The following is a 26,305-nucleotide window of genomic DNA, read 5'->3' as shown; positions in this document are numbered from 1 at the left end:
TTAAAATATATGTTTGCAATGGAGTATTCCTCAGCCATCAGGAGGCGTGAATACCCACCGTTTGCTTCGGCGTGGATGGAACTGGAGGGTATTATGCTGAGTGAAGTCAATCCGTCAGAGAAGGACAAATATTATGTGGTCTCATTCATTTGGGGAATATAAAAAATAGTAAAAGGGATCATAGGGGAAAGGAGAGACAATGAGTGGGAAATATCAGAAAGGGAGACAGGACATGAGAGACTCCTGACTCTGGGAAAGGAACAAGGGGTGGTGGAAAGGGAGGTGGGCAGGGGGACAGGGTGACTGGGTGACGGGCACTTAAGGGGGGGCACTTGCCGGGAGGAGCACTGGGTGTTATGCTCTATGTTGTCGAACTCCAATAAAAAAATATATACAAAAGTAAATAAATAAAAATTGGCAGAGGGACTGAAGAGACATTTTTCCAAAAAAGACGTACAGATGGCGACACTGAAGATGCTCAACATCACTCATCATTAGGAAAATGCAACTCAATAATCAGATACCACCTTCTTTTTTTTTTTTTTTTTTAAGATTCTATTTATTTACTCATGAGAGACACAGAGAGAGAGGCAGAAACACAGGCAGAGGGAGAAGCAGGTTCCACGCAGGGAGCCCAGTGCAGGACTCGATCCCGGGACCACGGGATCACGGCCTGGGCTGAAGGCGGTGCTAAACCGCTGGGCCACCCGGGCTGCCCTGAGCTACCACCTTCTTTTTGTCAGAATGGCTACTACCAAATAGACAAGAAATAACAAGTACGTGGCAACAAGAGAACCATGGTGCGTCACTGGTGGGAACGTAAACTGGTGCAGCCAGCATGGAAAACAGTATGGAGGCTCCTTGAAAAATTAAAAATACAACTACCATAAAAAAATAAATAAAATAAAATATACATTTGTTTATTTAATGGGAAAAGTTAGTGCAGTCCATAGGGAACTGCAGTGAACAGGGGGGTACCCTCAGGGTCTTGAAAAATAAGCAGATAACGCCGAACCCTCCACTGAACTGAAGATCGTCGGTGACATGTTTCTTTATGTGAAAAGAACGGTTCGCTCTAGTCATCTGATTTGGATGTGTAAAGTCCAAGAAGTCTTTCTTTGGAATGTGACTGTAATTAAAAACCTTTAAATCTAATTAATTGTACAGGCTGAAGAGAGAATGTGGGAGATGGGCAACAAGAGGAGCCAGAGAGCAAGAATTTGATAGTTAGCACTCCAGGCCTACTGGGTATGAATATTTCAGTAACTCGAGATTGGCATTCTCATGGGGCAAAGATATTTTTTCCTGGTCTCACCAGGACCCAAGTGAAATACTCCTTAGCTCTAGCTACCTCTTTTGCGATTCGTCCATATTCGTTCTGCAGTCTTCTGACTGTTATTTGGTTTCTGGATAGATGTTCCTTTAAGAGAGAATTTCCTGGCCTGTGCTCAAAACTATTCTTGTGCACGTGGTAGTTACACTAGTTTATGCACCTGCCTCCTGTGAGCTGGGTTCTTTTGAATCAAATCAATCACCAGGGATGGTGATAATACTTAGGTTGTGAGTTTGCAAAGCTGAGGGCCGGACTGTAGGCTGTGGTTACCCAGCTCACTTCATGCCAACAGTCCCTATGCGAGAATGAGTCTCGGGTCCTTGACCTTTTCTCAAGGGCCCCTACTCCTCAAGGGATCCTTGAGAGAAGGTCAAAGACATGAAGGAATGATGGGAGAAAGGGTCCTTGAGGGGTCCCTCGCTGTTCTGAGGGGCGCTGCTCAGATGGCCAGCAAGTATCCTTAGACTTCTCACTCTTTGCTTTCCTTTAACTGCAACAGCTAACAGGGTATGTGTAATGGGATGTTTTTTGGCTGGGCCAGGCCTTGGGCTTAGCCTTTGTGGGCTAGAGAAGAAAGATGTCACCCTCCCTAAAAAATATCCCTTTCCATCTGAGTGAATAAACGTTTTGGAAGAAAAGAAGTAGATACTCCAATCTCCTAGTGGGTCTGGAAGAAGCCTAAGGAACTGCCGTGGCCCTCACTGAAAGAATGGTCAAAGACATGAAGGAATGATGGGAGAAAGAAGTAGGGGGTCCTTGAGAAGGTCAAAGACATGAAGGAATGACGGGAGGAAGGAGTGGGGGGGTCCTTGAGAAGGTCAAAGACATGAAGGACTGATGGGAGGAAGGAGTAGGGGGTCCTTGAGAAGGTCAAAGACATGAAGGAATGATGGGAGAAAGGAGTAGGGGGTCCTTGAGAAGGTCAAAGACATGAAGGAAGGAAAAAAAAAAGACATGAAGGACTGACGGGAGGAAGGAGTAGGGGGTCCTTGAGAGAAGGTCAAAGACATGAAGGACTGACGGGAGGAAGGAGTGGGGGGTCCTTGAGAAGGTCAAAGACATGAAGGAAGGAAAAAAAAAAGACATGAAGGACTGACGGGAGGAAGGAGTAGGGGGTCCTTGAGAAGGTCAAAGACATGAAGGAAGGAAAAAAAAAAAGACATGAAGGACTGATGGGAGGAAGGAGTGGGGGGTCCTTGAGAAGGTCAAAGACATGAAGGAAGGAAAAAAAAAGACATGAAGGAATGATGGGAGGAAGGAGAAAGGGTCCTTGAGAGAAAAGTCATAATAAAGGTGAGGGGAGTTTGAACTAGTGACTCAACACAGCGGGGTGTGTTGGTGAAAGTTAGTTCTCTGGGCCCCACCGGAGGCTGTTGCCGGAACCCCCTGTGATCCGGGTCCTCTGAGTATTGCTTTGGGGAAAATAGCTCCATGTAGAACTAAAGAAACTGTGACTCGGGCCAGTTTTGCTGTGAGATTTTCCTATTAGGGGAAAGGAAGGTGAGCTCAAGGTGAGGAAGAAGGCAAAGAACGGGAGATGGTCCCTCGCGCCCCAAGAAACCGCCTGGATGAAGTAGCCAAGTGTGGCAGGAGCACTGGTGCCTTCTTTCCCACTCGGAAGTCATTTTCTACCCCACAATTAGTCATGCCCCACAGTCAGCTCTTATTCATCCTCCACTCTTGTACGGTCAGACCGTTCTTAGGGGGGGGCCACTGATAAAGCCTAAGATTGGCGAGGGGCCGTTTGATAGATACCCAGGGTGCGCGGGTGATGCTGAACCAAGAGAAACCAGAGGGAGTCTAACCCAAGCGAACTCTAAGACCCTTACTCTGTGCTCAGGATTGTCCTTAGCTTTAGGGTTAGGGTGGAGAGAGGACACAAAATATCGGCGTGCTTGCTGCCCTCAGGGTCCTCGATATGTATTTGGAGAGAAAGAATGCACTCTGGGGAAATAGTTGGGTCAAAATCATAAAAATGCCAAAATGTGTGACACAACGCGGTAAGCGCTAGAGGCGCTGGGAGGAGAGAGGGAGCCCTGGGGCCCGAGTGCGCTCACGAAATGTGCGTGACAAGCTGGCATGTGAGCCGCAGCCTGAGGAATGCTCAGATTTTGATCGGTGGAGAGAAAGTCAGGCGATAGAGTAGAGGGGATGGCGGCAACTGCGTGTGGGCAGGAAGGCACAGGCGCTGCCCCGGGCGGGGAGCTGGTCCCCGGCAGAGTAGACCGGCAGAGCGGCGAGAACGAAGCTGTATCAAGGGATCAAGCTCGGGGCAGCCTGGGGGGCTCAGCGGTTAGCGCCGCCTCCGGCCCAGGGCGTGATCCTGGAGACCCCGGAGCCCTGTGTCGGGCTCCCTGCATGGGGCCTGCTTCTCCCTCTGCCTGTGTCTCCGCCTCTCTCTCTGTGTCTCTCATGAGTAAATAAATAAAATCTTAAAAAAAAAAGGGGGGGGGGATCAAGTTCTAGGGCCGAAGACGTGGAGAATGACCAAGAAGCAAGACGGGAAGCCAAGCTGCGTCAGGAGGCTGCGCTTCCTGGATCTCAGGCGTCCACACATCTAAGCGTTAAGAACTAACTTCCCTCAGACGCTCCTTTCAAGAACGTTCACAGAAGCCAACGGCCTGGGAGCGCTGGACCGGGACTTCCTCTGGAAGCAGACCCGATCACAGGGTAACACAGGCTGAGATGTCTCCTCCCCTCCTTGGACCAGATTTGTTTCCCTTCCAGGGCAGTGAAGACTTACTGCAGCTTTATCTCCTTTATTCGTACAGCTGAAGGACTTCATTCTAGAAGGATGCAGTGAGGTCATAGGGTGAGGAGCAGGCCTGAAATAGCTTCTGCGGGGAGTGTGCAAGAGAATAAACCACAAGTGAGAAAAAGAACCAAGAATGGGGATCCCTGGATAGCGCAGCGGTTTGGCACCTGCCTTTGGCCCAGGGCGCGATCCTGGAGACCCGGGATCGAATCCCACGTCGGGCTCCCGGTGCATGGAGCCTGCTTCTCCCTCTGCCTGTGTCTCTGCCTCTCTCTCTCTCTCTCTCTCTCTCTGTGACTATCATAAATAAATAAAATTAAAAAAAAAAAAAAAAAAAAAGAACCAAGAATGCTTCTTTCTCCACAGACCCAAGCCATGAAGGAAGGGGGATGGACATTTTCAGAATGTGCACCTCCGAATCACTCCGCACCTGCAGGCCTCCTGGACCCACGCAGGCCGAGCTCCACTGAGCCAGGGCTTAGGGGGGGTCCTAAAGGGTTTTGTCTACCTCCGAGTCACAGGCCACGGACGCGGCTCCAAATGCCCAGTCCTGCCTGGTCCCGTCATTGAGAATCTCAAATTGGCGTGGACAAGTGAAGCTCACGGTAGAGCCGGCTCTTGGGTTTGGGATCACAGTCTGTGACTGGCACCTCTCTGCTGGGCAAAGAGGATTCAGCCAGGGTGAGGGTTGGGGGGGCAATCTCTTGCCTCTACCGTCTCGCCCTCCCCCTTGCTCTCCTTCCAGGGGGACATTCGTCTGCGCTGCCTCAGAGCTCCCCTCTGCCCATCTCCACTCACGCCGGGACTGCTGGACCAGGCCAGCGTCTTGCTTCCAGAGACAAAGTCGGCTGCTCTCGAAAAACTTCCAGCTTCCCCTAGAAGAAGCGTGATTCCATATGGACTGCCAGTATATTGAGTGCTGACAACGTGTCTGATGCCATTACGTGCGTAGCACACATTATGTTATTTAATCTATTTAATAACTCTGTGACCCTGGGCAGTCGGGTCCTTTTTTTCTCTTTGGGCAGGTACTTTTATCTTTTATTTATTTTTTTTGGTGGGGGGGGCAGGTACTTTTAATGTCTTCATTCCCCACTTGGGGCTCCTAAGCCTCAGAGAGGTCAAATAACTTACTGAAGGTCGCACATCTGAGATTTGAGCCCACGTCACTGGCCTCCAGAGCCCGTGGTCTTACCTGCTATACCATCCTGCCACCCTCTGCCCCTGCAAGTGGGCCTTTCCTGGTCACCCGGGCCAGGTAAGACCACCCTAAGCATCACTTACACTGGTTGCGGTTCCCTGTGCCCACTGCCACTACCACCACCCATTTGGCTGGGAGATTGGAGGCCTCCCTCCCTCCCTTCCCTTCCCCTTCGTTCTAGCACAGGGGAGAGGCTATGCCAGGATGCCCCGGCACGCGAGACGTAAATGCTTCAGGTGGAAGTGGATTCGAAGCCTGGACAATTCTTGCCGGCCACCGAGTGGGCGGGCAGCGGTCCCTCACTGCAGGGGCTGGAGGAGCCCGTACTCCTGGGCTCTGGGCTCCTCGCTCCACAGTCCCCGCGGCTCCAGGGAGCAGAACGCTTCAGGCAGAGTCGGAACAGAAAAGTGACCTGTTTGTTTGTTTTTTTAAGATGTTATTTATTTATTTTTGAGAGACACAGAGAGAAGCAGAAACACGAGGGAGAAGCAGGTTCCCCACAAGGAGCCCGATGCGGGACTCGATCCGGGACTTGAGGATCACGCCCTGAGCCAAAGGCACCCAGGAGCCACCCAGGCGCCCCAAGCAACCTGTTTTGAATTGCGGCCCCGAGGCGGCGAGATGCAAGGGTTTACGTGCAGGAGCACTGGTTAGGAGGCCCTGAGTCCCGCCTTGAGGTTTGGAGGTGGTGGATTTATTTTCTGAAGAGACCACTGGACCCAGAGGGAAGGTCACGTGGACCACATGGTACAAAGAAGGCCGCCCCCGGGGGCGGAAGGCGGCTATTTGCAGTCAGGCCCTGATTGCTTTTTGGGGGAGGAGTGAACATTACTGGCAAAAAGCCTAAGAAAGAAAAATCTTTGGAAGCTGGAAAGAGAGCTGCTTTTAGTGGGCTGGGGACTAGAGGTTGGCCAAGGCGGCTCCAGAGCCAGGGATCCCAGAAGATGATGCCTCTTCCAGAAAGTTCCTGCCGGAGAAGAGAGTGAAGACTGAGTGACCCAAGGTGGGGTTGGGCTAGAGGCTTGTTGGCAGGTGCGGGACGCATCCCTTCCACCCGACGCATCAAACTGGAGCCCGCCTCAGGCCAGCTCAGGTCCTCTGCCGTACCCCCTGGGCTGCCCACCCTGCCTGCTCCCTGCAAAACTACCGCGTCCTCAGTTGGACTCTTAACAACTGCTTGCACCTGTCTTGCTTTACTTTGCCTTATAGTATAACTCATTTTTGCACCATAAATTATACATTTTCAAGGGAATAAGCCTGTTGTAATTATTTCTGTGTCTCTCACGCCGTAGCGCTGGGCAGGCTATATATACGCGGCAGTGGCTAAGTAATGCGTGCGTGCGTGAGAACCAGGTGAGAAAGGGGGCGTGTGTGTTGAAGGTACTTAGGGCTGAAGGAGAGAAAGAGAAAGATGAGAGAAGAGGTGGGAGGGGGAGAAGACAGGAACCCAGGAAGTGAGGAAATAATCGCAAATAACTGGGTAAAAGATTATAACAACTATAATCGTTGTGTGTTTGCCACGTACCAGGTATAGCAGCTGCCTGGTTCACGTGCATGTTTGAACCTGAGGTTCACAACAATCGTACAAGGTTAGTACCTTGGGGGCGCCCGGTTGGCTCAGCGGTGGAGCGTCCACCTGCGGCTCAGGCCGTGACCCCGGGGTCCCGGGATCGAGTCCCGCATCAGGCTCCCTGCATGGAGCCTGCTTCTCCCTCTGCCTGTGTCTCTGCCTCTCTCTCTTTGTCTTTCTCAGGAATAAATAAACAAAATCTTAAAAACAAAAAAAAAAACAAAAAACAGCACAAAAACAAGGTTGGTACCATGGCTGGCCCCGTTTCAACCGCGTGACCCCTGAGTAGCAATACCTGCAGGCTGAACTAGGAAACATCTTGCTCTCCAGCCTCCCCTAGTTGTGTTTCCTTATGGCCGCTGTACTTCTCTTTTAAGGCATTTTGTAGGCTTATAATTTTTTAATGACTTATTTGAAATTATTTATTAACCATCTTCACTGACGGAAAGCAAGCTGCAGGAAGGCGGGGAGCACACCAATCCTCTTAAGTAGGTTCCACACCCGACATGGGGCTTGAACTCAGGATCCTGGGATCAAAAATCAGATGCTCCTCCGACCGAGCCAGGCAGACTCTCTGATTGTCTATCTTTAGTTCCAGGCCGTGCCCTTAGAACCGACACATAGTAAGCCCTGGATAAATACGATAAATACGTGCTTCCTGACTCTGGGACAGAACAAGGACTGCTTTTTAAAAAGGACAGCCCCTGGGCAGCCCGGGGGGCTCAGAGGTTCAGCGCCGCCTTCCGCCCTGGGCATGATCCTGGAGTCCCGGGATCGAGTCCTGCGCCGGGCTCCCTGCATGGGGCCTGCTTCTCCCTCTGCCTGTGTCTCTGCCCCTCTCTCCGTGTGTCTCTAATAAATAAATAAATAACCTTTTAAAAAATAAAGATTAAAAAAAATACAAAGGACAGCCCCCAGGATTGTCCAAGCCCTTCCTCTTGGGGCCACCGGCCTCGCCTCTGCACCCCGGTCCTGCCAGGCACTGCCATCCCCTCCTCAGCCTTCACCTAAAGCTGGACTAGTGGGCGTTAAATGCAGGGCCAAGTTTTTGTCCCAGACGATCCCTGGACTCAGCAAATGCTGATCAGGTGACTGTCTCTCTCTGGCTTAGGATGGAAAGACGCCAGGAAAGATCGAAGCATCTACCCTGATGGGTTACACCAGGGCTTCTAGAAGGGATTTTGTGGCAGGAGCGGGGGGGCAGGAGATTGGGTGTCTCTGTGCCTTGTGCAGGCGGCATGATGGATGAGCCGTGGAAAGCCCTCGGATGAAACATGCCAGACCCGCTGCAATAGTATCCCTCCCAACAGCCCAGAATTATATTTCCCTGAAGACACCCTCAGTCGTGCTCTGGATTTATACGTGGGTGGCCACCTGCCGGAGCCGCCTCGGTGCTCCCAGAGGTCTGGGTACAGATGCCCAGCAAAGGAAGGCGCGGAGGGGACGGAGGGAGGTCTGAACCCCCTTCCCAAGGGCCTTGGCACTTCACGGAAAGGGAAGGGGTCCTTTAAGGGTTGCCCGGCTGTGCAGGTCCTGCTCCCCCCCCCCCCCCCGCCCGCCGGGTTCAATCTGGGCACACGGGGAACGTTTATTTTCTCTCTCTGTCAAGAAGAGGCTGCGCCCCCGGGTTCCCCCTCACAGACCGAGGGGTGGGTGGGAATCACGCTCCCCTTCGTGTGCCTGTAGACAACGGGATACAATAGCAGGGCCCGAGGCCCACGCAGACCCCGCGACGTCCCCGCAGGACGGAGAAGCCCGAGGCTGGCGGGGCTCCCCCGGGCCGCCCGCCCCGACCCCGCCGCCCTGCTCTCCTGGCTCCCCGGCCCGCGGCCAGCCTCTGCATTTTTGTATCTTTTTCTCATTGCGTGGCCCCCTTGTCTTTAAAAGGCTAAATGCTCGGTACTAAATTTGGTCACACAGAGCTCCAAGATTCCCTGGAATGTCCTCAAGTTTCAAACAGCTCTGACAGCGAGGCCGGCCCGCCCCTGCATGGGGATTGGCTCGTGCCCTCCGGGCCCGCGGTCGTCGAGCCCTATTGGCCGCTGGGTCCCCCGCCAGGGTCCCCTCCCGGGTCCCCTCCCGGCTCCCGAGCCAGCCTGCAGTTACCACTTGGGCACCGGTGGCACCGCAGGGCAGGCCGGAGGAGCCCGTCCTCGACCAGCTGGGGGTCTGCTCCCAAGCCCGTCGGCTCCGCCCGGACCAGCCGGTGCCCCGCAGCCCTCCAGGCCCCCCCTTCCCCGCAGCCCTCCAGGCCCCCCGCGGCCCCGCATCAGCCGAGATGTCTAAGGTGGCCAAGTACCGCCGGCAGGTGAGCGAGGACCCCGACATCGACAGCCTGCTGTCCACGCTGTCCCCCGAGGAGATGGAGGAGCTGGAGAAGGAGCTGGACGCGGCGGACCCGGACGGGAGCATCCCTGTGGGGCTGCGGCAGAGAAACCAGACGGAGAAGCCGGCCACGGGCGTGTACAACCGGGAGGCTATGCTCAACTTCTGCGAGAAGGAGACCAAGAAACTTATTCAGAGGGAGCTGTCCGTGGACGTGAGTGAGCGGCTGCGGGAGGGGAGGGGCGGCAGGGCGCGGGGTGGGGGGGGGGACCGGGGGACCCCACCCCGCACCCAGGACGCCTCTGGCAAAGATGTCAGGCTGCCCGCTGGCGCCTGCTGAACCAGGGTGAGCCCCCCCCCGCCCCAGAGCCGGCGGGTTGGCGGCCTCAGCATCCCGCCTGGAGCGGGACCTGGAGAAGGGCCTCGAGGCTCGTGTCAGGCTGACCCCGTCCTCTTCCCCCAGCGCTTCCCCCTCCGTGTGCATCTCACCCCTTGTGCGTCTGGGGGCAGGTGGGGGCCGAGGGTGGAATGATGCTCGCAGGCCTTGGCGGCCACCCCAGGGAGGACAGCCGGCCCTCGGCCGTGCGGGCAGCTGCGGCACATGGACCGTAGGAGGAGGCGGGGGGGGGGGGGGGGGGACAGGTGGGCTTGCCAAAGCGGGCGACGGGGTTCAGGGCTCCGCGAGGCGGAAATGGGCCTTAAGCTGCCGGCCTCAGCTGCCCTGCCAGGGAAGTTGGGGTTTGCACTTCCTGGGGAGCATCCCCTCCGCCCTTTGGTACCGAGCCCTTTGGCAGGCCAGCCCGGCCCCTCAGCTCGGGGGTAGAGATCCTCGCCAGCAGGGTTTTGACCCAGGAGGGCACAGAGGAGGGGCGAGGCCGAGGAGCCCCTTCTGGAAACCTCTGCCCGCAGGAGGCGGGGCTGAAGAACGCTTTCTGCTTTCCTGGGTTGGGCTGGAGGGTTCCTTTCCCACCATGTGTTCATCTGCGGGTTCTCGTGGGGCAGCCTCGCCTGCCCCCCGAGTGTGAGCCGTAGAGCCCCTTGTCACGGCGCAGGCTCGCGGGGAGGCCGTCCTGAGCGTCCGTGCCGGCTCGTGTACTCGGCAGGGACCGGCCACGACTCGTACCTTGTCCCTCCCGGGGATTCCCGCATCAGATAGTTCAGCCTGGACCCTCGTCCTTTGTTCCACTTCTGCGGAGACCAAGGCCCAGAGCGTCCAGTGACGCGTCCATTCCCACAGAGGAAGAGAGAGAGGCCAGCCTCGCCCTGGAACCCCTGTGACCCGCCCGGCCGGGTAGGAGACGGGGGGCGGCACAGGTCGCAGAGCCCGTCCCCTGGGGGAAGGGAGGTGGGGCGCCTGGGGCCGTGTGTGCGGCCCTGACCCCCCCCCCCCCGCCCATGTTTAAGGCTTCACCAAGGAGTTGAAAGTGAGGGGAGTGGGAAGGCTCAGAAACCCGTTACCCCGTGGGCAAGGTGAGTGCCCAGGACGCGGCGTGGACACCGATGAGCAAATCTAGAAGGTGGAGAGGACACGGGGCTCGCGGCCAGGGCCTGCGGCTTCGAGGCAGCCATCAGGACACGTAGGGGGGCCCCCGACGCACCTGAGGCCTCGGCCTCCCTGCAGGCGCCCCACTGCAGCCCCGACTCTCAGTCTGGAGCCCGGCCCTCCTCTACTACTGCTGGTCCCGGCCTGTGCCCAGGGGCGTCTGGTGGGCAGAAAGACCCTCCTGGGGCTGAAGGCAAACGCAGAGCATCCTTAATCCCCAGTGAGATGCTTAGGCCAAGGGGACTGTGGGGACCGAGGGGACCGCGGGGACCGTGGAGACCTGACTCTCGTGCTTCTGGAAACTGAATTCTCTAAAGGCCTTGTCCTCCACCAACTGAAACCCGGGCGAGCTTCGCCTGCCCGCCCCGCCGCCCCCCACCCCGCCGGGGCGCACTTGGTTCTGCCCATGGAGCCGCGCCAGGGCAGGGAGGGTGGGGGCGCGTGAGCAGTCCTTGGTGTGGGAAGACGGCCTCAGGGCTGTCCCTGCCCTGTCCCAACAGGCTGTCCCCTCCCTTCCCCGTCCAGCCCGAGGGCGGGTGGGAGCAGGGAGGCGGGAGGTCAGGGCCGTGACCGAGCCACTAACCCCATCTCTGGAATCTGGGTGAATGGCAGGACGCCCGCTGCCCCTCCCGTTGGCGAGCTGGGGTCGCTGGGGGCGAGGCCTGCCTTCCTCTCGTCCCCATGCAAGCTACCTGGTGACTCACCCCCTCGGCCACACGGTGCCCAGCCCGGGATTGTCGCGGTAACGGAGGGACAACAGTGCGAGGCAATGGCCTTGGCACATAGTAAACGAGCCGTAAGTGGAGGCCGCGAAAGGACCACTCGTTTCTCCGCCCGCCCAGCCCTCCCTCCTGCGTCAGTGCGTGCAGAGGGCTGAGCAGCCAAGCCCGCCACTCAAGGCGGGGCCGGGAGGGGCAGCAGCTCCAGGAGGGGCTCCAGGCTGGGCGGCTGCAGCCCCCACTGACAGGGGCCTTTGCTCCCTGCGAGGACCCGGGGCGTAGACCAGCTCTAGGAAGTGTAGTCAGATGAGCGTATACCGAGAACCTTCTAGATGCACGTGCTCACCCCTTCCTTTATTTAAGCCTCCCCCTTGTTGGGAGATGGGTGTTCTAATCCCCATGGCGCAGAGCAGGAAACTGAGGCCCAGAGAAGCTGAGTAACTGCCCTAGGCTCACGCAGCATCCCGCGTGAAGCCAGCTGGGCTTCGAGGACGCTGCTTCCTCCTCCCTGCCTCCGAGCGTGCAAACCAGGGCAGCAACCCGGGCCCGTCCTGAAGAGCCGATCATCCAGTTAGGATCACAAGACACACACGTGCAGAACCACCGCAGAGCTGGGACAGGCTCGGGCACCGTCCCAGGAGTCGCGGGCGCCCACGGGGTCTCGCTGGCCAAGCCGTCATCCTGCCCCCAGGACTAGGAGCATCCATATGAGGACCACGGGTGGACAGGTGGGGCGATGGTATTGGGGCATACTCTTAAGGTTAGCCTTGCCTTTTAGACACAAATACTGAAATATTTATGGGGAAAAGTGATAGGATTAGGGGGTTTGCTTTAGCACAAGGTGGACACGGGGACTGAGGAGGGCGATGGATGAGATGGGATTGCCCGCCGCTGACAGCTGTTGAGGCCGGAGGGTGGCTGTGCCCGCGTCCCCATCACACGGTTCTCTCTCCTTTTGTGCATACGCTTGACGTTTCCCACAACAACGTGTTGGGCTGTTTTTTTTAGACAGAAACTGAGAGTGGAAGGCAGGCCCAGTTTGGGTCCTAGGCTCTGGTTTCTCCGGGGGGGTTGGGGGGGCCCCAAGATTCATCCTCCGGCTACCGTGCCAGGTGGGTGTCGAGGGTGGAAGGGGCGTCAGGTGGCTTCTCCGTCAGTGGCGAGAACACTCCGGGGCCGGCCTGGGTTGGTTTGTCCCATCCCTCATGAGCATTTCTCCCCCCTACTCACCCCCGTGCCTCCTCCGGGTCGCAGGTGCCACTCCTGACTGCCGGGCAAGGTCGGGCCCCGTGTCTGGTCTGAGCGCTCCCGTGCCCCTCGGCACCAACCCACCCCGTTTCCTTGCCTCCCTCCCTCGCCAGCCTGTGTGAGTCTGCAGGACAAGCGCTGACCTGGGGCCTGGCCCAAGGTGGGCCCTCCGCCTCTGTTTGTTGAATGAGTGTTAGGAGTGGGAGCTGGGGCTCAGCAGGACTGACCCCTGGCTTCCCTCCCTCCCTTTGAAGGGGCAGCCCTGTCAGCCTGGGCCCCCCAGGGACTCTCCTGCTGCTCAGGTGGAAGACAAAGCCCCTGGGCAGGTGTGTGGCCAACAGTTCAGTGAAACCCTTGTGCGTGGCTCAGGTTTCAGGAACCTGATCCCAGCAGGTCAACTCCTGTGTTCTCTTTCCTTCCCAAGTGGGAAAGAAAATCTGCAGCCTGCCTCCCCTGTCCTTCTCCCTGGCATTACCAGGGGCCGGGATTAGCACCTCCACGCAGCCAGCAGCAGGCGCAGCTGAACCAGGGGCGGAGGAAGCTCTTTGAGGTTCTCCCTTGAGGGGCTAACCAGAAGCACCCCACGAGCCGGTCGCCCAGCCTCCTGACCTGCCCCTCGGGCCTCGGGCTCACGCAGCCGCTCCCGTCCCCACCCAGCTCCGTTCGTGGCCCAGTGTCCACGGCCCCTCTGCAGGGACGGGGATGCCGGGGCGGCCCGAGGCCGGCAGCACGAGCCCTCAGTTTGCCCTTTGCAGAGAGAGGGCTGGGCCCTATCAGGAGTGCACTGGGCAGCACGACTCAACGATTAAGGAGATTAACCCCGACTGGTACACACCCGAAATAGCCCTGGAGGCTGGGGTGGAGAGGGCAGCAGAGGTGATGGGGCCTGTGGACCTGGGGAGGCAACAGCAGGCAGCCAGTGAGGGTTAGACAAGTTGAAAAATCTCTCCCGGGAGGTGGAAGGTGCCTCCTTCCAGAGTTTGAAAACGCAGCTCCGCGATCTCTTAAACAAGTGGTAGGATCCACAGGTGCTTGTTTTCATTGTTGTTCCTGCTCCTGTTCTATACGTTCTCCTCTGTGCGTGTGCGGCGTTGGATTCGATGGACTCTAAGCCCCGAGGCCCCAGCACCCGCTCCACGGCGGCGCCACCCGTCCCGGTGCCCGCGGGGATGAGCTCGGGCAGAGGGAGCGTGGATGAGCCTGGCAGGAGGGGGCGGGGCACACAGGGCCGAGGAGGAGATGCAGAAATGAAGCGGCCAGGAACGGGGTGCGATGGTGGGGGGGGGTATGAGCCCACGGAGCAAGGGGAGATTTCTCCTGGCGTCTGGCGGGCTGGGGGCTCCCGGGTGTCCGCACCGAGGCGGGGAGAGCCTATGTGAGCAGACACCCGGGCTGGAGTCAGGTCAGGTCCTCATCCCACCCGGTTCCCCTCCCCCAGCCTCTCCTTCCACCCAAGGGACACAGTTCCTGTCTCGGACGTGCCCGCCGACGGCCAGGTGGGGAGCTAGAGCATCCTGCGCCGACCCTTCCAGACCTTTCCAGGTCGGGCTGTGCCCTCTCGTTTATCAGACCTCTTGGGGCATAACAGGCAAAGAAGGGGTCTGGGCTCCGGTATCCGTTCCCCTACGGGCTCCCTTCGCCCGGGGGGGTGGGGAACAGAAAGCCTGCGGGTGTTGGAAGCCTGCGGGGCCAGGTCTCAACCTGCTCGTGCGCCTGCCGTGCGCCTGCCGGGGCCCTGGGCCAGCCGCGCTGCCACTGCTCTCTGGTCACTGAGCTTCCAGGAGGAAGACGGCAGCGCCTCCAAGGGCTATGGCGAGGACGAGGTTGGCCGAGGCGCGTCGTGGGCGCTCCCCTCCCCTAAGCCCTTCAGACTGTGTACTGTGGAGATGCCAAGTCGACCTTTTGGGTTTGTTTGTTCATCTTTAATGAGATCAAGAGACAACCTGTCAGCAGGAGTGAGGAAATGGCAGAAAGGAGGCAGAGAGGCAGGCAGCTAGCTTCAGGGAAAGGCGGCGGGTTTAGCTACTTCCTGCCTGGCCCCTTTCTCTTGATTTCTTTTTTTTAAGACTTTTTAAAAAATTATTTGAGAGAATGAAAGCATGAGCATGAAAGAGAACGAGCAGGAGCAAGGGGGAGGGTAGACGGAAAACAGACTCCCCACTGAGTAGGGAGCCCGATGTGGGGCTTGATCCCAGGATCCCAGGCCCCTAGGACCGTGACCTGAGTGACCCCGGGTCCCCAGGACCTTGACCTGAGCGACCCTGGGCCCCCAGGACCTTGACCTGAGCAACCCTGGGCCCCCAGGACCTTGACCTGAGTGACCCCGGGCCCCTAGGACCTTGACCTGAGTGACCCCGGGCCCCCAGGACCTTGACCTGAGCGATCCTGAGCCCCTAGGACCATGACCTGAGCGATCCCGGCTCTCTAGGACTGTGACATGAGCCGAAGGCAGATGCCTCACCGACCGAGCCACCCCGGCACCCCCTTGCCTTGATTCCTCTGAGGCCACTTTATTTTACGCCCCAGGCTCTAGTGGCGCCCTGGGTGGCCGAGTTGGAAACACAGAGTAGGAGCTAAAGGGAGATGGAGGGGAGGTTCAGGACTGGTGAATTCTCCTTGTCTGCAGCTTCCACGAGCTCAGAAAAGCCTAGGCCACTTCGGACAAATTTGGCTCCACCTGTCCCTGGGGTCGGCTGTAGGGACGGCCAGCGGGGTTGGCGGGGTGCTGCTCAGGGCAGCCAGGCCTCCCGCTCCCTCACAGCCCCGCCCCTCACCTGCCCTCCCCCACGAAGGACCCACGGGCTCTGCAAGTGGTCACGTCCTCGGCCCCGACTTCTGGATCAGGCCAGCGGGGCCAGCAGAGCCAGGTGGAGCATCCCAGGGGCAGACCTTCCGGGGAAGCTCTGGGTGCGGAATGTATGGAGTCGGCGCACAGCATAGGGTCTCCACAGACCGTCCGGACTTGGGTTCAGATCCTGCTCTGCTGGTTGCCGGCTGCGGGACCGGAACAAATTGCTTTACCTCTCTGAGCCTGAGTTTCCCCATCTTTAAAATGGAAATAACACCTAGTCATAGGTTAGCTGTGAGGTTTTAGCAAAATCATATAAATCATATGCATAAAGCACGTGGCGAGCGCGGGGTTGGAAGCCCAGTAGTGAGGGCCCCTACGTGTGACTTCCTCCCTTCCTTCACCGCTCTCCCCTCCACCCGTTCCCGTTCTCAGAATTCTTTTCATAGGCAGGATTTAGGAAATATGTTTTATATCTACAAGGAGGGAGGAGGACTGCATTAGATCATCAATCCTTCGACTATTAGGAGTTTCTATTATACGAGGTGCTTTCCGAATGCTGGCACAGGGCACTGAACAAGACAGACGAGGTCCTTGCCCTCGTGGCGCTTCTGTTCCAATGGGTGAGCCGGAGAACCCGTTTACCTAGATAGATCGCATATGACACATGCACATCACGTATGACACACATGCTACATACATATAAAGGGAAGAATGCACTTCCGGGAGAGGGTCTATGATGATTTCCCGTAAGGTGGTCAGGGAAGACCTCGCCCAAGAGGTGACAAAGGAGCCAGCCAACGGGAAGGTCTGGGGGAAGCTTTCCAGGTGGAGGGAACAGCAAGCAGAAAGGCCCGGGTAGGGGAGCAGGTTTAGTGTCAGAGGAAACGCCAGGCCAGGCCGGTGTAACAGGAGCAGGGTGCGCGAGGGGCGGGGCGGGGGGAGGTTGGAGGAGATAAGGCCCCCGAAGTAAGCGGGATTCAGATAATGAAGGGACCTTATGGCTCAGCAGAGGGAGTTTTTATTCCAAGTGCGGTGAGTCGTCACCGGAGGGTTTTGAGCAGGGGAGAGAGGTGACGCGATCGAGGTTCCTAAAAGGATCCATCGCTGTGCCGGCTCTCAGATGAGTAGACGTAGGAGGGCAAGACGGGGGGAGAAGGGAGACCAGCTGGAAGGGTACGAGGGTACGAAGCTCCGGCAAGAGGCCACGGGGCCAGATCTAGGGGACACCCGGAGCGTGGACTCACGGGGGAAGAGCAGTGGGCGCGGCCGGGCCTGCCTCAGCCACCCGCTAGGTTTGGGGCCGTTCGCTGAAGCAGGCCAGGAGGGGTGGTTTCGAGGAGATCAAGAGCTCTGGTCTGAACAGGTTACATTCGTGGTGCTTGGGGGACGTCCGAGAGCAAGTGTTGGGCGCAGCAGCCCGTGCAGGCCTGGAGCTCCGCGTGCAGCCCCAGAGCCGCTAGTGTGCAGGTAGGTGACCCTTAAAACCGCGAGCCTGGAAGAGCTCCCGTGGGGAGGCCGGAGGAGAAGAGCAGAGGCCCGGGCCCAGGCCCTGGTTCCCCCCTCGTTAGGCACTGGGAGCCGAGACGCGGCCAGGGGGGAGGGAGACAGGTGGGGGGACGCTCGGAGCCGCTTCACAGGAGCAAGGGCCGGGGACTGAAGCTGGGAGACCTATGAGCTGTCACCTTCCGTCAGAGGTTAAATGTCGGGTCACAAGAAAAATGCTCAGTGCTCCGTGGGTGAGGTCGAGAAAACACGGAAACACTTCGGGATCCGAGCTCCGGCCCGCGAACCGTCCCCAGACGACAGCCAGCTCCGAGCTGCTCGGAAATCCAGCAGATTTTCACCTCGGGTGCAGCCGTCTTCTGTCCCCGGGGCCACCCGTGCCCACGCAGCGGGGTTCGCGAGGCGGGCGGGGGGCACCGGGCCGTGGGGCCGACTGTGTGCTCGCTGCGAGCCTCCGACGAGCATTAATTTTTTAAAAATTAAAATTTTGATTTTAATTTTTAAAAATTTAAAAAGGACTTTATTTGTTCGACAGAGACCGAAAGAGAGCACAAAGGGGGAAGGACGGGGCCGCCGAGCAGGGGACCCGACGTGGGGCTTTAACGCCTTTTCCGTGTCTCCTTTTGTGCTTGATGATAATGGATTTTTTTCCAACACTTTGTGTTTGTTGAAATATAAAACACGCACAGAAAAGTGTCCAAAACACAACCGTAGAGCTCCAAGACTCTCCCAGCGGGAGCCCGGAGGAGAGCAGGACCCCGCCCCCCCCAGGCCGGTGCTCCCGGGAGCCCCTCTGCCTCCCACCCTGTAGGCGAGTCCCGCGGCTTTCAAGTGTCGCGCGTGTCTGTGCCGCACTCGCAGCGCTTACATACGCAGCACGTGTTCATGCACATTATTCACGTATATGACGCGCACGGACGCGCTCGCACAGCACAGCAAGGGGCCTTTCCTGTGCTGCGTTCACTCCGCTTTGTGTGGGTGACACTCAACCCTCGGTCGCCGCAGCCTTTCTGTCGCCGTTGCTGCGTAGGGGCCGCGAGCCCAACGGGCCATGCTCTGTGTCCGCGGTCACTGGAAGGGCAGGGACGTCTGGGTCGCGGACAGTTTGGGGCTCTGGCACCTCTTGGTGCCCCTGCGACTGCCCTGGTGCCGGGAACACACCTGGGGCTGGAATCGCTGCGTCGTGGAAACCGCGGGAGCTTTGGCTTTTCTCTGCCCTGAGGGGCGAGGATTCGGAGCAGGGAGCCCCAAGCCGGGCCCAGTGCCCCCCGGCACCCGACCCAAGCTGGGAGCGGCGAGCTGCTGGGGAGCCTCGGCCCCCACTCGGGATCTGCCCCTCGGGGCAGCGGTGGCTCAGCCCGGTGGGCACCTCGGGCGCGGCCTCGGGGTCTGGGGCTGGCCCACATCTGGGAGCAGGGAGCCCTCCTCTCCCGGGTCACTGAAGAGCCACCGAAGAGCCAAGAGCCGTCCCTCCTCCTGTCCGGCCAGTGCTCCCAGTGTCCTCAGACTGGCTCCTCTAAGCATCTGTCCTCTCTCAGCCTCTCCCTCCCTCCCTCCCCACCCTCCTCCGTCGTCCTTCCCTATGCCCCTCCATCTCCCTCCCTCCCTCCCCCATTCCCTCTCCACCCTCCTCTCCCTGCCTCCCTCTTTCTCTGTCACCCCCCTCTGCCTCCCCCTTCTCCCCTCCCCCTCCTTTCCTTCCTCCCCTCCCTCCCCTCCCCCTCCCTCCTCTCCCTCCCTGTCACCCCCTTCTTCCCCACCCCCCTCCTTCCCTCCCCCCTCCTTCCCCCTCCCTCCCTCTTCAACATTCCTTCCTTGGGGCTTTCTCTGTCCAGTTCTCACCTTCTCTCCTTCCCTTCGCGCAGCCACCGAGCTGCAGGGAGTCGTGTCTACAGGGACTCTCACCTGGGCCCGGGAGCTGGGAGGTGTTGGGGCCCCAGGCCCTGGTCGCTCAGCCGGGGGTGCTTTCTCAGTTCTCCCGCCATTACCTTGTGGTATCAGCCACTCGCTCCTCAAAATACTCACCCCTCTCGGTGCCAAGACACCACACTCGTCACCTGTCACCTGGCTCTCTTGTCCCTCCCGCCTCCGTTCCTTCCTCTCTCCTCTGAGGGCGGCTCTTCCTCCAACGCCTCGGGATGTGGTTTCTCAGGGCCCCGGGCTCCCTGTGCCGCCGCGTGGGTATCCTCGTCCAACCCCACGGTCCAGCTACCAGCCGTGTGCTCTGTCTCCATCTCTGGCCTAGATCTCTATTTTGAGTTCTAGATCATTCACTTGCCTCTTGGACTCCTCAAGTGTCTCAGATTCAACTCGTCTAAAAATAAATTAATCATAGTCACCTCACCCCACCCCTCAGCCTGCTTTCCCCCCCCTGCATTCTGCACTTGGGTGAATGGAGGCACACCTGGGCGGAACCCTGGGGACTCTCCTGCTCTCACCCCTCGCAGGGCTCGCGGCTCTCCTGGTGACGCGGTCCCGTCCAGGGACCTGTGCCACCTCTCCCGGCGCTCCCCCTCCTCCCTGTCGCCGTTCTGCTGTCACCCATATCGCTTATCAGCCGCAGCATGCCGTGACCTCCCACCCGATCTGTCTCTCTTCTCACCTCGTTGCAATCCATCCCCCCCACAGCTGCCAGTGTCTTATTATAAAATGGAATCATGAGCTCGACACTCTGCTGCGTAAAAGCCTTCATTGCTCAACATAGCCTCCATGATCAAATTCACACTCCTCAGTCCGGCTTAGGAGGCCCTTGGCAGCCCAGCGCCGCCCTATCTCTGGAGCTACTAATGCTCTTCTCCTTGACTTTTACCCTTTGCTACAGTCACACTCGAGCACGGGGTCTCCAGGGGGGCCACGCTTCATCTGCGTCCTCTGCCTGTGCACGCGCCGCCACCTCTGGGATGCCGGCCCCACCCGGGCCTCACCCATCGGGATCCTTTCAAGGCTCAGCTCAGGTGACAGCTTCCTACGCCCCGATCCCTCGACCCCTCCTGGGGTGTGTGCTCAAAGCACCACCTGTCTGCAGCCCCTGTCACCTTCCGCAGCCCACGCACACCTAACACACCGTCTCGGCGTTGTCTGTTTCTGTGGCTTCTTGGGAGCCAGGCCTGACTCTTCCGCGTCTCCGTGTCCCCAGCAGCGAGCAGAGCGCCGGGCTCAGTAAATGTTGAGGGAATGGAGGACGAATAGTTTACAAATGCCGCTCTTGTCACACTTGACTGAATCTGCAGGAGTTCTGAATTCATCTAGACTCTTCTGAGACGATTTGAAAATATGATTTTGGGGGCACCTGGCTAGCTCGGTTGGTAGAGCAGGCAACTCTGGACAGTGGGTCATGAGTTCAAGCCCCATGCTGGGCATAGAGCTTACTTAGAGGAAGTAATAGTAGAAAGAAAATATGATTTTTTATGTCCAGATCCTCAAACTGAAGGCAACTTGGCAGTGATTCTTTTTTTCCCAGTTTCTGTAAACAACCAATTAAGTCAGCCCAGAAGTTTGCACTCTGGAATCTGCATCGTTGGGATGGGTCATTGCCATATTTCCCTTTCAGTTTGTTCTGGACAGAATGAGCCTGGAGGACTCATTTTTTTTAACTTTTTCCATTTTTTCCTTCCATGTTCTCCTCTTTCCCAGCTCTCCAGGGATCTGAGATTGTAGGCTGACATTTTTCACTCGACCCAATCAAGTTCGCCCATGATCTCTGGGGCCACAGATACACCCTAAAGAGGACAGTAATAATTTGTTCTGTACACAGCCAGCCCGAGGCCAGCAGCTCCCATTTGCCGAGTGCTTCCCTAGGATGTCTGGAGAAGTTCAGCCACTTTGGCTCTAGATCTAGAAAAAGTAATATGGCTCCTCTAGAGACCTTAAGGGGATGACCTCTTTGGGCCCCACACATACACCAGGAGAGCTGTCCTGGGATTCAGAGCACCCACCCTTTTGGGGTATGTGGGTACGATGACCCAGAAGGTCTGGACATACCAGTCCTGTTAGGTCCTCGTAGACAAACAATCTGCTCTTCTCAGCCAGGGCTCTACAAGAGAACTCAGCCCTACAGGAAATTACTGAACTGATTATTTCCTCAATTCTCCCAAAGATGCAAAATAGCAGGTCCCATTCTGGATATACAGGACAGACGCTAATCCGTTACTCACAACCATGCCTCAGGCATCGAGGACTTCCGTTTTCTCCTGGAATCCCCCTGATGGAGGATGACGTCGAGCCATCTTGCTTGTATCAAGTTTCCCCAAGATGCATCATGTCAACTGCTCCAACGGGAGCGTCTCTGGCGCTTGCCGCTGACTGGTGACCTACCTGTCCCGGGTCCTTTACGGCACTGACAAACATAGTGTATTTGAAATCACCAAGAAAATGCTTAATAATGACCTCAGAGTACTGAAGACTCTGGAGGGCAAGGAGATTCCCCCACCCCGCCCCGCCCCACCCCGCCGTCTATGATCCTTATCTTAAAGGTGGAAATAGGGGGTGGTACATAAGCATGGAGGTGCTATTTCTAGATGTACTTTTTTTTAAAAGATTTTATTTATTTATTTGACAGAGAGAGAGAGAAAGAGAGAGAGAGAGAGAGAGAGAGAGTGCATGGGCAGAGGGAGGGGCAGAGGGAGAAGCAGACCCTCCACTGAGCAGGGAGCCTGATATGGGGCTCAACGTGGGGCCTGCTCCCAGGACCCCGGGATCACGACCCGAGCTGAAGGCCGACGCTCACCACTGAGCCCCGCAGACGCCCCCAGATGTACTTTCTTCAAACGTAGCCTCTAATCACAGGATTCCCCACTACTGGGAAGCAGGGCCTTCCTGTGAAGTGTTTGCAAGCAAAATTGGCACAGAGCAAAGAAGCTCCTGCCACCGATTTATATGGAAATTGTTCTGAGCATTCCCAGACCCCAAAAGGCTTTTCTGATACCTTAGGACACATCTTGCTGATGGATGCAGGGACAGGTGGACGGACGTTGAGCACAGGGGGAGCAAGGGGCCGCAGATACAGCTGGGAGCCCTGGCGGCTGGAGGCAGGGGTGTGGGTGTGGTTGGGGGGGTCCCCCTCGCGCTGCCCCAGGCCGCCCCCACCAGCCGGCGCGGCTGCTATTTCTGCTTTCCCCCTTTCCTCCTAGAAGCGAGGATGGCTTCAGCTTCCTTTCAGTCGGGAAAACAGGCAGTAGCATCAGTCTCCCGAAAGCAAAGAGGCGCAGGGCCAGCTTCTGAAAAGCGAGGGCGACCTGCATAACGAACAAGGCTCATGATGGCCAACCCGCCAAACACGGGGGAAATAGCACCGGTTCCTCTTCATTAGCTCCAGGGAGCAGCCACCGTCAGGTTGGGGAGCGCATGTGTCTGTGTGCACGTCCCCCTGTGGCTGAGCCACTGTGTTCACTCACACACAGTCACACAAATTGTGTTTCCTGCTTTTTTTCTTATCAGAGTACAGTCACTGTCCACGTCACTGAAAATTCTTCCCACACATCATTTCACTGGATGTCAGCATTAAACCTTAGGGCATCGTATGGCCTGCTTGGGCCCTATGTCTATATTTGGACATTTACATGGTTTCTAATAAATGTATTTTCCAAGGGCCCACACAGATCCCAGAGCACAGGCTCCTTCCCCGGCCTCTGGCACCCATCCCCAGAGAGGTGGGGCCGGCCAAACGGGATGATAAATAGGATGAGTAGCAGGCCGTCCGGCTGGGACTCACGGCCAGCTGGGGAAGCAAAACCCTTCCCCAGGGAGGGGGCAGACTCACCGGGCGCTGGAGAGGAAGGCACCGGTGGTCACTCTCAGGACACACTCCACAGCCCAGGCCAACACGAGGCCACACGCGCTGTTTTCTAGGGGATCAAGTTCCTGATGTTGGCGCACCAGCCAAACAGGGTGAACCACCTCCCTCTCACCGAGGCTCCCGGGAATGGGTCAGCGGGGTGCGCCGCGGACGGAACACGTGTGCCTGGCTTCCAGCTGTCCTGGGAGGAAGGACTTGTTACCACTTAAAGAGAGGATAGAGGCTCCAGCCTTGGAAGATTCCAGATCTTAGGGAGGATGTCAAGATGGGCAGCTCAGTTAGTCCGGCCCCCGCTTGCAGGGGGCCCTGCCCCAAGCGGTGCAGGTGCACGCACCACAGCTGCCACCCAGGCCTGGGCGTGAGGCGTCCTTCTCCTTCCCGAGAGGAAGAGGAGAGCGCCTTATGCCAGGGGCCTGCAGGTAGGCCCGGTGCCGCTTCCCCACCTCGGGCTCCCTTAATCCCGCCGCCCTCCGCAGGCTTTACCTGCTCGACAGGTGGAGAAGCTCGGAGGTTACCCAGCTGCTGAGCAAGCAACTCTTTCTTCTAACTTCAGGTGCCAACAAACTGCGTAACTTAGGGGAAAAATATCTGTCTCTTGGGCTTTCCTGTTGGACTCCTCTTGAACGGGAGATGCATTTGCTCATTCATGGACGAAACATCCCCGGGGCACCCATTTCTGGGGTCGGCTCAGTCCTGGTGGCCGCCTTGGCGCTTGTCACCGTGCGGCATCCTGCAAACACTGTGCTGTCGCAGGTGGGCACTGGCCTCCCTGCCCTCAGAGAAGCCCTGGGACACGGCTGGCAGGAAACGCTCCTGGCTGTTCTGGGGTGACTCCTCCTCCCATCCCGCAGGACCCTTGCCCTCTGGCTCCCTGCGCCCTTCTCCCTAACATAGACCCCAAAGACTCGCTCACCTAGCTTCTCTCTCCTCTTCCAGATTGCCACTCCCCTTCTCCCTTGAGGTCCTTCTCCCCCAGCCTGGCTGTGGAAGAGGTTGTGGTCTTCCCAGCTTGTCTCTGCCTAATGACACTGGAGCCAGCCACACAAACCCTTTATTATTTAGGGGTTTTCATATTGCTCATCATACGTGGAAATAAACAGAGGAAAATGTATCAGGCCCAAATGGGAAGAGACCATCATTCCGGATCTGAACCCCCCCCCGATATGATACCACTTGCTCCGTGTGGGGTCACGCACTGATACAGGGCCAGTCCGGAACGGAATGTGCCAGAAGAGTGAAAAGCACATCAGATTTTATTTTATTTATTTTTTGTTTTTAATTTTTATTTATTTATGATAGTCACAGAGAGAGAGAGAGAGAGAGAGAGAGAGAGGCAGAGACACAGGCAGAGGGAGAAGCAGGCTCCATGCAGGGAGCCCGATGTGGGATTTGATCCCGGGTCTCCAGGATCGTGCCCTGGGCCAAAGGCAGGCGCCAAACCGCTGCACCACCCAGGGATGCAGATTTTAGAGTGAGCAAGAAGGAAGGAATGTAAAATCTTATTAATGACTTTATATTGATTATATATTGAAAAGATACAGTTTTCAAAACTTTAAGTTAGTTTCACTTGTTTCTTTTTACCTTAGAACGTTTAAAATTGATTATATAGCTCAGGTTATATTTCGGCTGGATGGTGCCCGTCTACAATGCAGTGGTTCCAACTGTGGTCTCCGGCATATAGGTTTTTTGGGGGTTTTTGTTTGTTTTCCTTTTTACACTTTGAGTTCTTTATTTGTTATCCTTTAGAAAGTAAAACAAGGGGTGCCTGGGGGGCTCAGTGGTCAAGCATCTGCCTTCGGCCCAAGGCGTGACCCCAGAGTCCCGGGATTGAGTCCCATGTCGGGCTCCGTGCATGGAGCCTGCTTCTCCCTCTGCCTGTGTCTCTGCCTCTCTCTCTGGGTCTCTCGTGAATAAATAAATAAACCCCCCCCCCAAAAAAAAAGCAAAACAAGATAGTATGTAAAGTGAGATTTTGTTTAGCATAACCCTTCTATCATTGTGTAATTAAGACTAAAATCTCTCTTCATTACCTTAAAATTGTTTTTATTAAGATATTACTCACATGCCACAAAAATTCACCCTTTTAAAGTGTGCGATTCAGGGGCGCCTGGCTGGCTCAGCCTGTGGAGCATGTCACTCTTGATCTCGGGGTTATGAGTTTCAGCCCCACGTTCGGTGTAGAGATTACTTAAAATAAAATCTCAGGGGTGCCCGGTGGCTCAGCCAGCTGAGCATCCGACTCTTGATTTCAGCTCAGGTCATGATCTCACGGGGCATGAGCTCGAGCCCCATGTCAGGCCGTGCGCTCGGTGGGAAGTCTGCTTGAGATTCTCTCTCTCCCCCTCTGTCCCTCCCCCCCACATTCTCTCTCTCTCAAATAAATAAATCTTTAAAAAAATAGTAAAATAAAAAATTAAATAACAACGTTAATGACAATAAAGTGTGCAATTCGGTAGTTTTTTAGTATATTCACGAAGTTGTGCAGTCAGCACCACTACCTAACTCAGAACATTTTCACCACGCCAGACCCATGAGCAATGACTCGCCAGTTCCTCTCTCCCTGCACAGGCCCTGCATCCACGTATCTGCTTTCTGTCTCCATGGTCTTGCTTATTCTGGACATTTTGTAGAAATGGAGTCACACAGAATGTGGTCTTTGGAGCCTGGGGGTATCTTTCATACGGTATCTTTCAAGAGTCATCCGTGTCGCAGCGACATTCTTTCTCACGGCTGAGTACCATTCCTTCGTGGAGGCCACACGTTGGTGATCCACTCAGGAGCTGGTGGGTATTTGGGTGGTTTCCACTTTTGGTTATTATTATTATTTTTTTTACTTTTGGTTATTATGAATCACGTTGCCATGGACGTTTGCGTGTAAGTTTTGCGTGGACCTATGTTCACGATTCTCTTGGGTTTATACACAGGCGTGAATTTGCTGGGTCATATGAAAACTCTGTATTTCACTTTTTGAGAAACTGCCAAACTGGTTTTGAAGGCTGCTACACCATTTTGCATTCCCACCAGCAATGTACGGAGCTCCATTTTCTCCAGATCCTCCCTACCACACATTATTGTCTGTTTTTTTTAATTATTATTATAGCCAGCCTCGTTGGCCTGAAGTGTATCTCATTATGGTTTTGTTGACCTCAAAGGATAGAAGTTGTATTTCATTGAATAATGTGCCAGTCTCCATGTCCTATTCCTTTTTTTTCTTAAGATTTTATTTATTTATTCAAGAGAGATGCAGAAAGAGAGAGAGAGAGAGAGGCAGAGACACAGGCAGAGGGAGAAGCAGGCTCCGTGCAGGGGCCGGATGCAGGACTCGATCCTGGGACCCCAGGGTCACGCCCTGAGCCAACAACAGACGCTTGACTGCTGAGCCCCCCAGGCACCCCTCCCTGCCCCTATTCTTTAAATCCTTTCCTCTTGGTGATTTTGGTTGTTACTTACACACCTACGACTCCCAAATCCACAGCTCAAGCCCAGGTCTCTTTCCTGACCCTAAGATCCTTATTGATGCCCA

General features: G+C 56.6%; 1 protein-coding gene across 1 annotated transcript in view; it reads left to right on the top strand.

The window, feature by feature from the left end:
* The first annotated feature begins 8,840 nt into the window (after positions 1-8,840).
* Positions 8,841-26,305, top strand: part of LMOD1 (leiomodin 1) — a 35,545-nt gene continuing 18,080 nt past the window's right edge. The window contains exon 1 of the mRNA XM_041750126.1: positions 8,841-9,398. Coding sequence (XP_041606060.1) covers positions 9,138-9,398 — 261 coding nt within the window. The 5' untranslated portion in view covers positions 8,841-9,137. The remainder of the gene's footprint in view (positions 9,399-26,305) is intronic.

Source organism: Vulpes lagopus, chromosome 1 (genome assembly GCF_018345385.1).
Source record: "Vulpes lagopus strain Blue_001 chromosome 1, ASM1834538v1, whole genome shotgun sequence".
NCBI lineage: Eukaryota > Metazoa > Chordata > Mammalia > Carnivora > Canidae > Vulpes > Vulpes lagopus.
This window is presented reverse-complemented; position numbering and strand designations above follow the sequence as displayed.